Here is a 12246-nt window from a genome sequence, read left to right as displayed (position 1 = left end):
TTTTAGAATTAAAAAAATAATTGAGGTTAAAATAGAAAAAATAATATAACTATGATAACTAAATCTTCCCTCCCCTCCAAATCCCTCCAATTTGAAGGGGAGCATGAGTCAACCAGAGATTTTGCTCCCCTTCCCCTTGTAAAAAATGAACTAAACATATATTTTTATAAAGGGTTAAATACGTTTTTAGTCCCTATAAATATGCGACCCTGCATTTTTAGTCCCTATAAAATTTTCCTTCAATAAATGGTCCTTCTAAAATTTTTATGCATGCAATTTCAATCCCTGCTATTTTTTAAAATTTTAAAAACTATTTAATTACCCTTTAATTTTTAAATTTTTGAATAATTATTTTTATATATGTTTAGAATACTGTAAAATATTTATTTACCAAGTTTTAGAATTTTTTAAAACGAGAAAAATTAAATATGAATTTTTCAAATTTTAAGTTTCTTTTTTTTTCCAGGAACTTTTTAAAACATTATGAACATGTCTACAAAATAATCATTCTAAAATACACATTGGTTTGACAGTAGGGACTGAAACTAGGTGCATAATAATTTTATAAGGACCATTTATTGAAGGAAAATTTTATAGGGACTAAAAATGCAGGGTCCCATATTTATAGGGATTAAAAACCTATTTAACCCTTTTATAAATATCTCCTCCCCTCCCCTCCCCTCCATCTCCTCCCAACCAAACGGACCCTTAAATTGTTAGAGATTGGAGTCAATTAGAGGGTTGAAATAACCATTCTTCAATTATATTTTGGAGTAACACACAACTTTAGAATGGGGTTGATAACCCACAACTTTGTATATTTGACATTGCTTATGCCGTTGTCTTTAATAAATTCTTCTTTTGGCCATTCAAAAAAAAATTTCGGTGCATTGTAATAATGCATTTCATGTAATATATGAAGTAAAACAAAAGAAGAAATGAATCACATTGATGACAGTAAAGTTCTAGCTTTAATATGGTTTCAACCACATAACAATTCAAAGCACAAAGATGATTTGCTTAACTGTAGCACCAAAAACTAGAAAACATGACATAAAACTTGAAGCAATGTTTTACAAAATGAAACTAAAACTAGAAAATAAGACAGAAAACTGAAACTATTTAAAATACATGTTCAAAAGCAAGACATCACTTGAAAAGAAATCCAAATAAAGAAATTTTTTGGTTCTTCTCGTTGCTGGTTTTGGCTTTAAAGAGTTTCAACATATTCTCCAGCTTCTTCAGATGACCCTCAAGAAAATCAATATCTTTCTTCTGTTGGTTATTCTTGTCCAGCATATTCTTGGCCACAGTCATTGCATTGTTTATGTCCTCGCGTTCTTGAGCGGTCAGCTTAAAATTAACATTCTTCTTTAAAGCCTTCTTCATATTGTAAACACTCAAATCTAATGCATTCATCGCATTGGCCTTCCTTAAGAATTTAGTGTCTTCCACCTTGTACTTCTCAGCTTCTTCAATCCTTTTTTTAATGTTTTTAGTAGACAGACTTTCTTTGTAGTGGTTTATGGTAATCTCATTCATATTGCCAGTAGATTTATCTATAGCAGTAACAGTCAAAATACCATTTTCGTCTATAGCGAAACATACATTGATACTATAGCCGCGAGGTGCAGGTGGAATGTTCGAAAGAGTAAAAGAGCCTAGCAGATTGTTATCACTGGCTCTAGTTCTCTCACCCTCATAAACCTGAATATTGGCGAGAGATTGGTTATCTTCAGTTGTTTCAAAACCTTTCGTTATCTTGATGGGAATGCAAGTGTTCCTAGGAATCACCACACTCATGATATCTCCTAAGATAAACATACCAAGAGACAGTGGTGTTATATCTTGCAGCACCAAGTTTGGAACATTTCTAAAGCCGTCACTCAACAAAGCTGCCTGTACTGCTGCTCCATAAGCAACAGCCTCATCAGGGTTTATGCTCATGCACAAATCCTCTCGGTTGAAAAATTCCATCAAATATTGTTTCACTTTAGGAATCCTAGAAGAACCACCAACAACGACAACGTCGTTTATACAACTCTTATTCATCTTAGCATCCACAAGACAACTCTCAACTATTTTCATACACTCTTTAAAAAGGTCTGCATTGATTTCTTCAAACTTGGCACGAGTGATAGACGAAGAAAAGTCTATGCCTTGAAATAAATTCTCTACCTCAATAGTGGTGGTAGAAGCAAAAGAGAGCGTCCTTTTTGCCCTTTCGCATGCAGTTCGCAACCTTCTCAAGGCTTTTGGATTACCATCAATGTCAATTTTGTTTTTTCTCTTCAGTTCCTCCACAAAGTAGTTGACCATTCTATTATCAAAATCTGTTCCTCCTAGGTGAGTGTTTCCTGCAGTGGCCTTAACTTGAAAGAGGTTGTCTTTTATTGTTAAGACAGACACATCAAAAGTGCCTCCACCAAGATCAAAGACAAAAATATTGTTTTCACCAACACATTTTGTTCTCTTGTTAAGGCCATATGCGAAAGCAGCAGCTGTTGGTTCATTGATTATCCTTATAACATTAAGGCCAGCGATGGCACCGGCATCTATAGTGGCTTTTCGTTGAGAATCATTGAAATAAGCCGGCACAGTAACAACAGCATTTTTTACGGGGAAATCAACAAATTCCTCTGCAACTTCTCGCAACTTTGTGAGGACCATAGATGATATTTCCTCTGCACAAAAGTGTTTCTCTTCACCCTTGTATTTAACAACAATCATGGGTTTGTCATCGACACCGGCAATGACCTTGAATGGCCACAACTTCATATCATCTTGAATAACAGAATCACTAAACTTTCTACCTATTAATCTCTTAGCATCTGCAAACACAATATTAATAATTATATAATATATATAGATGATAATATTAGTAACATTAGATCAATAATAAAGAGAATAAAAATTTACCAAACATGGTGTTGGTAGGGTTAGAAGCAGCTTGATAGAAAGCAGCATCACCAATGAGTCTTTGATCATCCTTAAAAGAAACAAAAGAAGGTGTAATTCTATTGCCTTGATCGTTGTGAATAATCTCAACCCTATTGTGTTCATCAAGCCACACAGCCACACAAGAATCTGTTGTGCCAAGGTCTATTCCCACTGCACATCCTTCATACTTTTTTGCCATGTGAACTCTTGAGTGTACTAAACCGTTAATGATCGAAAAACAAAAGTTGACAATCTCCTAACTTGTAGTTGGTGGAAGACGCTCTTGTAAAACAAATACCTTGCTTTTATATATGTATTATTAATACCTGAAAATTCTGATACTACTAAATCTAATCTTTATTCTCAAATATTCATACTTTTAATTACACTTTTGATTCAATTTAATCAAATCCTATAAATATTGATTTAGCTAATGATATTTTTTAAAATTTTAATATTTATTATCCTATAATTATAAATAATAAGTGAATTAAATAAAATTTTACATCTTTTGCATTTATTTTTATTTAAACAATATTTGATTAATGTTTATGAGACAATCATTTTTTATAGTTTTTGAAGAGTTAATATTCATTGATAAATATTTGTGTTTAAAAGATATGTGAGAGAAAGAAATTTTTTAATTACATGGTAATATTATTTTATTTGAATAGTATTTAGAATTTAATAGTGATTTCATTCTCTCTAATATGATAATTTATTTTATTTGATAATTTTAGTTTTGATTTTTGTTCTCATATTGGATATTATGTTTTAAAGACATATCCAAGTAAAAAAAATCTTTATACCTGTTAATTTATTAAGATTGACAAATATTTATTTCATAATTAAATTTTATTAATTTGTGATTAATTTATTAAGATTGATAAAATTAATATGATTAATTTAATATTTATGTTATAATTGTATGTTATAATTGTATATTATAAAGTTGTGAGTAATTTATTAAGATTGAAAAAAAAAAGGTTTTGTCATTTTTGTTCTTATTGTGTTTTGTAAAAAAATAAATCATTCATTGTGAAGTGAATGAATAAAAACTAAGTCATTTTTGTTCTCATTGTGTTTTGTAAAAAGATAAATCATTCATTGTGAAGTGAATGAATAAAAACTAATTTTTATATATGCAGACTCACTTACGACATCGATTATTTTTTTTCTTCTGGATCTTCTTATCTTCTAAAAAAATAAAAAAATATATGAATTAAAGATTTAAGTTCTTTTAGTATGATAGATATTTATTTATTTTTTAAATTTTAATTATATTGTGAAGATAAGTCCTAGCGAAGATTTGACTGAATAAATTATTTTCTAGTATACATATATTTATTTGGGTTAATACCTATTTTCACCTCTGCCATATGGGGTTAGTTTGAAAAATTCCCCTGCCAAAAAAAACAGTTGCAAAAATTCCCCTAACATTTAAAGATTCTCTCGTTTTAAACCTTGTAAAATTTTTGTTTTTAAAACCAACATTGCCATTTGAAGATTCGGTCATTTTAAACCCTATAATCTTGTAGATTATGGGTCTGTTTGGTAAAAATAGCGGTTGACTGATAAGCTAGCTGATAGCTTATAGCTTATGACTGATGGCTGATGATTGATGACTTATAGCTTATAGCGGATGGTTGAGACTGATAGCTTATAAGCTCATTGAAGTGTTTGGTAAAATTAGCGGTTCAATTAACTTATAAATGTAAAATGACATAAAAGATATTTAATATATAATTATTTTATTTTAAATTGAAATAAATTATAAGGGTTAAAAATGAATTTTAATTGAAATAATAAGGATAAAAAAGGAAGAAAAAGTAATAAGCTATAAGACATAAGCTAAAACGCTATTTGAAATAACGTCTGGAAAATAAGCTATAAGCTAGTAAAATAAGCTATAAGCTCGTGATGAAAAGACTGTTACCAAACGGGTCTAAATTATCATATGAGCTTATAAGACATAAAACATAAGCTATAAGCTCGAAAACATGTCTTACCAAACAGAGCCTATGTCATTTAAAACCCTCTGGAATATGACGAGCAAGGTTGGTTTTACTAAAAAAAATAATTTACAGGGTTCAAAATGATAGAGTCCTTCAATTGGCAAGGTTGATTTTAAAAATAAATTTTTTACAAGGTTTAAAACGAGAGAATCTTCAAATTTTAGGGGAATTCTTGCAACTTTTTTTTGATAGGGGAATTTTTCAAACCAACCCCATATGGCAGGGGTGAAAATAGGTATTAACCCTATTTACTTTTGTTTCCTTTTCTAGTAAACAAATATTTATTTTCTTTATTAAGTTATATTTCTTGCATAAAAGTTCTAGAGTTATTTATATTTATTGAATAATTTTTGTATTCTAAATTCTATATACATAAAGCATAAAGCAGAAGAAAATAGAGTATTGTTTTTATGTATTTTGTGATGATTATCAAAATTTATATATGTTTGATTTAGATGTCTAAATTGTAACTAAGTTATATGCTATTCATTTTTAAAAATGTATGTTATATAAATAATTTTAATATTTAATATTGAAATAAATTAGAAGAATAAAATCATATGTATTATTGTAAATCAAATGTTTGCTGATCAAACTTAAGTATATCGTTGACAAAATTTGTTGGGTCATCTCAGATGCATTATGATGCGAGAATTAATTTTGAAGAACCAAAAGTTTCTTCAATCTAATAAAATTTATGTGTTTCCAAATAAAAAAAATTGAGAAATAGAGTTTTTATGACATTCATTGTTGCATTGACTAAAAGATCATGCATATGTCTACTCACAATCAGAAGTTTGTGAAATTATTTTCTCAACTAATTAGATTAAGATGTTTTCCGAATTTTTTAGAAATTCCAATATAAGTATCACATATAATATTAAAATTGATATCCAACCCCATGTAATATATGTTCATAAAAAATGGACTTAAAGATATATTCTTTAGATGTCTAAACTTAATTATACGGTTGATACTTATGAGATCATCAATTCTAAATTATATATTTGAAACACTCAAAGTATGATATTAAGATATTTATTTGCTTTAAGTCAACAAGTTAGCGTATGATAATTCTCGCTTTAACTTACAAATTACTTTAGGTTAATAATCTAATACATCTCATCTAAGTAAATTTTTGTATGTGTTGTGTATAATTCATTTGCTCCAATATAGTACACTCAAATGAGTTTTGAAATAATGTTGAGAAAAATGCATTTTATAAGAATCTCGTATTTGAGGTTTTATCTTGATCCAATAATTGGATACTTGTTTGAAGCCTAATAGGTAGATTATCAATTGATAAATTAATTTACTCAATATTAGGGAGAGAGAATAAGTAGCTCTATGTGTGAATCAGAAGTTCAAATGAACAATTTGAAATAAAATATTTTTATTTCATTTTGATCCTCGAAGTCCAAAACTCAATTCATTTGCAAAGTTTATGAAACAAATTATCAGCTGCAAATACTCCACTCAAAATGGACTCTCCTATTGGAAAATCTAATTTTGCAAATGAGTTGTAGATGCGCCAGAAGCGTGGTAGGAAAGTCAGTTCGAATGTTTAAAGTTCTCTACCAAAAAAATAAAGTAAAGTTAAATATGAGCTAAGTGAGGATATGAAAATTCTAAGAGCACTTTGACATAATTTATTTTTCAGTTCTAGAAGAACTAATCAAGTACTTGAAATATGAAATAAAGAGATCTCGATAAATTATGTCATGGATGAAATGGAATGGAACTAGAATTAAGATAGGGAAATAAAGTCGACATTTACAATGTATTTGTATACAATATAGCGCTAAAGATGATAAACGATTACTACTACGGAAAACCCATTTAACAACGGTTGGAAAATACATATAATCACGTGGGTCCAAGCGTTGTTATGTAGAATATTGTCATAAATGCGTTACTTACAATCACGGTCCTGGGACCGTTGTTAAATTTTAGAAAGCACGCGCAATGTCACAACAGTTAATTGATCCAACCGTTATGATAGACCTAAAGGTCTCAGGTTCTATTTTCAGCAGCGACATTTTGGAATATAACTTACAATTCATCACAGTTACATTAGATAACCGTTGTTGTGAGTACCCGTAGTCTATTATATACTACGTAGATTGCTTAGCTTTCCATACACCTCATTGAAGAAATACAACCATTGAAATTGATGAAGAAGTATAAAATCTGAAAATTAAATTATTCTTGAATTTCACGCTCTTTAGCATTTAGAATGTGACTCAATGACCTCATTCCTTCAATACATCGATATCTTCTCTTATAGTTTAATTTGAATAAAATCTAATTATTCGGAAAACATTGATTTATATAAGTTGATTTTCAAATACAACTTAATTTTCAGATTATAAGTTTCGATGTCAATTTAAATTAATGTATTTTTAGCGAAAGCTTAATGAAACAAGAAATCTACATAGCATATAACAAGCTATACTTCATCTACTGTCAACCTATATAAGAACTTAAAGAACAAAACATTGGTAAGTCACAAGAAGCCTCTTTCTTGTGACTTAGCAATGTCTTATTCTTCGATTGAGAATATTTTTCAATGACAACATCATAGAACAACATCACAAAAAAAATACACGCAACAACATAAAAACATACATTTTAGAAAAAAAACACTAACAACATACAATATCACAAAATACCATAAATTGTTTAAAAAATGCACCTTTTATTGAAAATGATCGTGGAATTGGAACAAATTATGAAGCTCATCTAGTTTGTGAAGCAATGAAAAATAAATATAAGGTGGTTGAAATTTCCACAATAACTTCATATTTCTTATATTTCAACAAACATTTATCTAGATTTATCAACAGTAAAGCTAATGACGATGAACAAGAGAAAAAATCTTATGAAAATCTTGTGAAACATAACAACAACATACACGAAAACGAGAGAATAAGAAAGAAGAAGAATACCTTCATGTATAAAGAACAAGATTGTGGTTAATTTGTAGAATAGAAAAGCTAATGACAAAGCAGAAGAACAACCGTTATCATATCCTAACAATTTTTAATTTAAAAAATAAATAAAAATTAGCACCCGAGAGTTGAGATGTCACCACGGTGTTTGGAAAAACTATGGTGACTTGGGCATTATTGTTTGAGCGTTTCGTAGTAGTGGATAACGAGGATCATGAAACAAAGTCTACTAAAGATTCTAGACAAAGTGAGAATTGGTCAAAATGAATAAATCATGAATCAAAGTCTATCAAAGATTGTAGACAAAGTGAAAATTGACCAAAATCAACAGATCATGAATCAAAGTTTAACGCCCAGAATTTAATTAATTAATATAAGGAATTATTTATTGGAATTGGCCGAAGTCGAGAATTATTGGAATTATAATAAAAGGCAGTATTGGATTAAAATATTGGTTGAGCGGTTAAGTCGATAGTTGAATAATAGTCGGTTTAATCGGAGAAATAATATTATAAATAATATTATTATATTTGATTTAAAATTGGATTTAGTGGTGGTGTGAGAAACAATATTGGAGGTGTTAATTAGTAGGCCCAATATGACGGTATGGAATAATAAATATTTAATTAGGGTTTAAGTTGGAGTTATATATAAAGAAGCATAAGGCCAAATTGAAAGGTTTATTTTGGTGGTTGTACATGAGAAGAAAGGAAATGAGGAACAAGGGCTTTGAAGGTTAGCCGCCGGAAGAGGAATTTCAGATCAGAAAGCCAAGTCAAAATTTGACCGGAAATTTATGGAGAGTCCGCCAATCCAAGGTAAGGGTGAGGTTCAATCTCTATAACCGGGTATATAATGAATTGTATGTGGGATTGGGTTATATAAATTTCATGCCATGAATTATTGAGTGATTCGGTTAGATTGTGATTCTATGAAAATTATTGGTTCTGATGACTTTTAGTGGTCTGTGAATATTGATAAATTATTGATGAAATTACTGCTGTGTATTTGATTGTTGTGGTGGGTTTGGTTGATCGAAACTGGGAAATTGCATTGCTGTGTTCTTCTGTCTGTAGTTGTGATGCTGTTGAAATTGGGTGAACAATTAGGTTCTGTTAGTGTTATTGATAATAATGGATAATGAAAGTAACTTGTCAAGAAATTACTGTTGAAAACCTTGTTACACGTTGAAATTGTTGTATCTGTTATATTGCTGAAACATTGGATTTACCCTGAGATTGTAACACGATGCAAAAACTGGGCAAGGAAATAAAAAATTGGAGAAGGAATCAAAGTGGTGACGGGCGGCACTAAGTCCTGATGATCGGCAGGCATGGAGGAGAAGGGGTTGTCGATCGGCATACCCCATGTTGACGGACGGCACACTTTTGGTGTGGGCCTTCTTTTTGTTTCGTTCCTCTACTGTTCTTGGTTTGTTTTATGTTATGATTAGAAAGTACTGTCGATCACGTTTGCATGTGCCCTTAATAAGTGAAAACATAAATTTTGGAGCATTAAAATAATTCCATTATTATTAAATTAAGTTAGTATATTTTATACTTAGTAATAGTACCCCTTTAAGTAATAGTGTACTAGTAGGTAGTTCTAGTATCACTAGGTTAATAGCAGTATGGTTAGATTTTGACAGTCACAGGTAGCAGTATTAAAATAATTGTTGATGAAATTAGTAGCAGTGTAATACAGGTGCAGTGTTAATGAAAGAATAGGGTAGCATATTTTAAATAGCATTATCTTATGAAACAGAGACTAGTAATGTTGGTGAAGAATTTAGTAGAAGAATTTATGAAGTATCAGTGGACGTAGTACAACAATAGCAGGCAGTAAATTAATCTGCGGAGGGATATTAAGTATACATTGGTGGGAAATAAATAGAGGTCGATGAAATTATTAAATTTAGTAGTTTAACCGGTAAGTTTGTTTAACCGAAATTAGTTGCAATTTTGTCGAATAATTCATAAACGGTTGTAGTTGTTGTTGGTTGGCTGATGAATTAGAATTGTGTCGAGAAGGATGAATATAGTTGGTGGTTTAATAATAGAAAATTACGTAGTTGGATGAATTAATTAATTTAGTAGGTAAAGCTTAATAAATAAATAGAATTAGCGGTAAATAAGTCATTTTAGGTGTAGAATCGTAACTGTTAAGTTGTGTAGTAATTGTCGTTGTTGATTGGGTGTGTTGTTAATAATTGCGAGGTTCCAGTTGAAAAACTATTATTGTTGTTAAATATGTTGTTAGTGTTGTGTAGTTGTTATTATAAATTGTTGTTGATACGTTGATGAAGTTGTAGGCCTATGGCCAATGTTGTTTTGTTGGTGAAGAGTTGCTGTTGAATTATTATTGTAGATAATGCGAAGTTGCAGGAAATTTTAGTGACGATGAGTTGCCTCTATTTATTGGTAACAATGGTGATATAGGCTTATGCCTCGCGATGAACAATGATGTTGTTATGTGATGTTGCATGTGTCGAATCACATGCATTGCATATTTTGCGACGACCTGGAATGGCAAAACTGCGACGAAGGCTTATGCCTTGGCCTGTAATGGCAACCTGCGATGAAGGCTTATGCCTGTTGATGCCTCTATTTATTAGCAATTTAGCGATGGGGGCTTATGCACTGTTGGTACCTCATGCATGTGCATTGTATGAGTCACATTCTGTGTTGCATAATTGAGTTGTTGTGATGAGGTATTCGTTGTTGTTTTATGTTGTTGACTTGTTGTGACATGTACTGTTTGAAAGTTGTGAAATAGATGTTATAACTGTTGTTGGTTTTGTGCTATAATTGTTGTTATCATTGTTGTTGATTTTGTTGTTATAATTGTTGTTATAACTATTGTTGGTTTTGTGCTATAACTGTTGTTATCATTGTTGTTGATTTTGTTGTTATAACTATTGTTTGAAAGTTGTGAAGTGGTAATTTTGTATGATCCTGATCTAATATACTGTTTATCATACACCTACTTATATTGGTTAATATCTCACCCCTCCTGTTTGAATGTTATCCCTATGTTGGTAACGTGCAGGTAAATGAAGGATGAAGATTTAGTCGCTGCTAGTTTGAGACGGGTTGTCGCTCTGATACGTAACACTCGGGGGATGAACGCTAGTTGTTTAGTTGTTTGGTTTTATTGTTGAATAAATATGTTAATGCATGAAAAGTAATTGTTGATGTTAAAATGGTTTTAAGTTGAAAAGATGCTATGTCATCAAAGTTTATTAATGTAGTTCCGCTGCTTAATGTTAATAAAGTTGATTCATGTGGTTTTAGTTCATCCGAGTATTTGTGTTATGTATCTATGATAGCATGATATTGTTGTTAAGTTGAATTGTAATACTCCAATTGTTTGTCGAAAAGGAATTCTATAACTCTGATTTCTTAATAATTACCAGGGTAGAATTGGGGTGTTACACAAAGTCTATCCAAGATTATAGACAAAGCGAGAAATGACCAAAATAAATAGATTCAGTGATATAAAGCTTGATTTGTTGCTCAATGATTTTAACAAAGACCTAAGATCGATTTTGGTGAAACATATCTGCATGTAGCAGATTAAATTCATTTTCAATAATTAATTAGTCTTGTAGCACATGAAGGGCTTGATTTGAACATACACTAGTGCAGAAAAGAATTTTTACATCGGGCGAAAAATACATTTTACATCGAATCTGGGTCCGACGTAAAGACATGCGATGTACTAAATCAAAGACATTTTACATTGGGCAGTGGTCCGATGTTAAAAATGCACCTACCACATCGGTTGCGTGTTACGTCTGATGTAAAATATGAGTTTAACTTTATTTTTTTCAAATGCATGCAACCTTTTACATCAGTTGCCTTTTTTGGCCTAAAGTAAAATGTGAGTTTTTACATTGGTTGCAAGGCGCGTCTGATGTAATATATTTTCTATCTTTCTAAAAAAATTAGACTATTTTTTAGCAAAATCGAGGTGGAATCTTTGTAATTTTTTTTGGTACCTAATTTTTCATATTTTTCCAAAATCACACAGACCATATTTAAATAGCTATTTGATATCTAATTTTTCATATGTTTCCAACCAGTTTGTTAATTTCATTGCACCAAATAGCTAGGATGCATTTATTCTTCAAAATGAACAATTGACTTACAAAAGTACTAATCTAGAAAACACACAAGTTTGACAAAATTATAAGTATGTTTACATGGTGGACTACTACGACAACAATACCAATGAAAATATACAACAGAAGGCCTTAATAATCAAATCTAAATCCTCTAGCTGAGAGGAAGTTTGACCAGTCATATGTTGCCTCATCCTCATCATCAGAGTCGAACAAA

General features: G+C 30.6%; 1 protein-coding gene across 1 annotated transcript; it reads right to left on the bottom strand.

Moving 5' to 3' along the window:
* Positions 1–1149: 1149 nt before the first annotated feature.
* LOC131636332 (heat shock cognate 70 kDa protein-like) lies at positions 1150–3139 on the bottom strand. Its single transcript, XM_058906953.1, has 2 exons — positions 2920–3139; positions 1150–2831 (listed from the first exon to the last, which is right to left on the bottom strand). The coding sequence occupies exons 1-2, from the start codon at positions 3137–3139 to the stop codon at positions 1150–1152; spliced, it is 1902 nt and encodes a 633-aa protein (XP_058762936.1).
* Between the last annotated feature and the right edge of the window lie 9107 nt (positions 3140–12246).

Source organism: Vicia villosa, unplaced genomic scaffold (assembly GCF_029867415.1).
Source record: "Vicia villosa cultivar HV-30 ecotype Madison, WI unplaced genomic scaffold, Vvil1.0 ctg.001698F_1_1, whole genome shotgun sequence".
NCBI classification, from domain to species: domain Eukaryota; kingdom Viridiplantae; phylum Streptophyta; class Magnoliopsida; order Fabales; family Fabaceae; genus Vicia; species Vicia villosa.
This window is presented reverse-complemented; position numbering and strand designations above follow the sequence as displayed.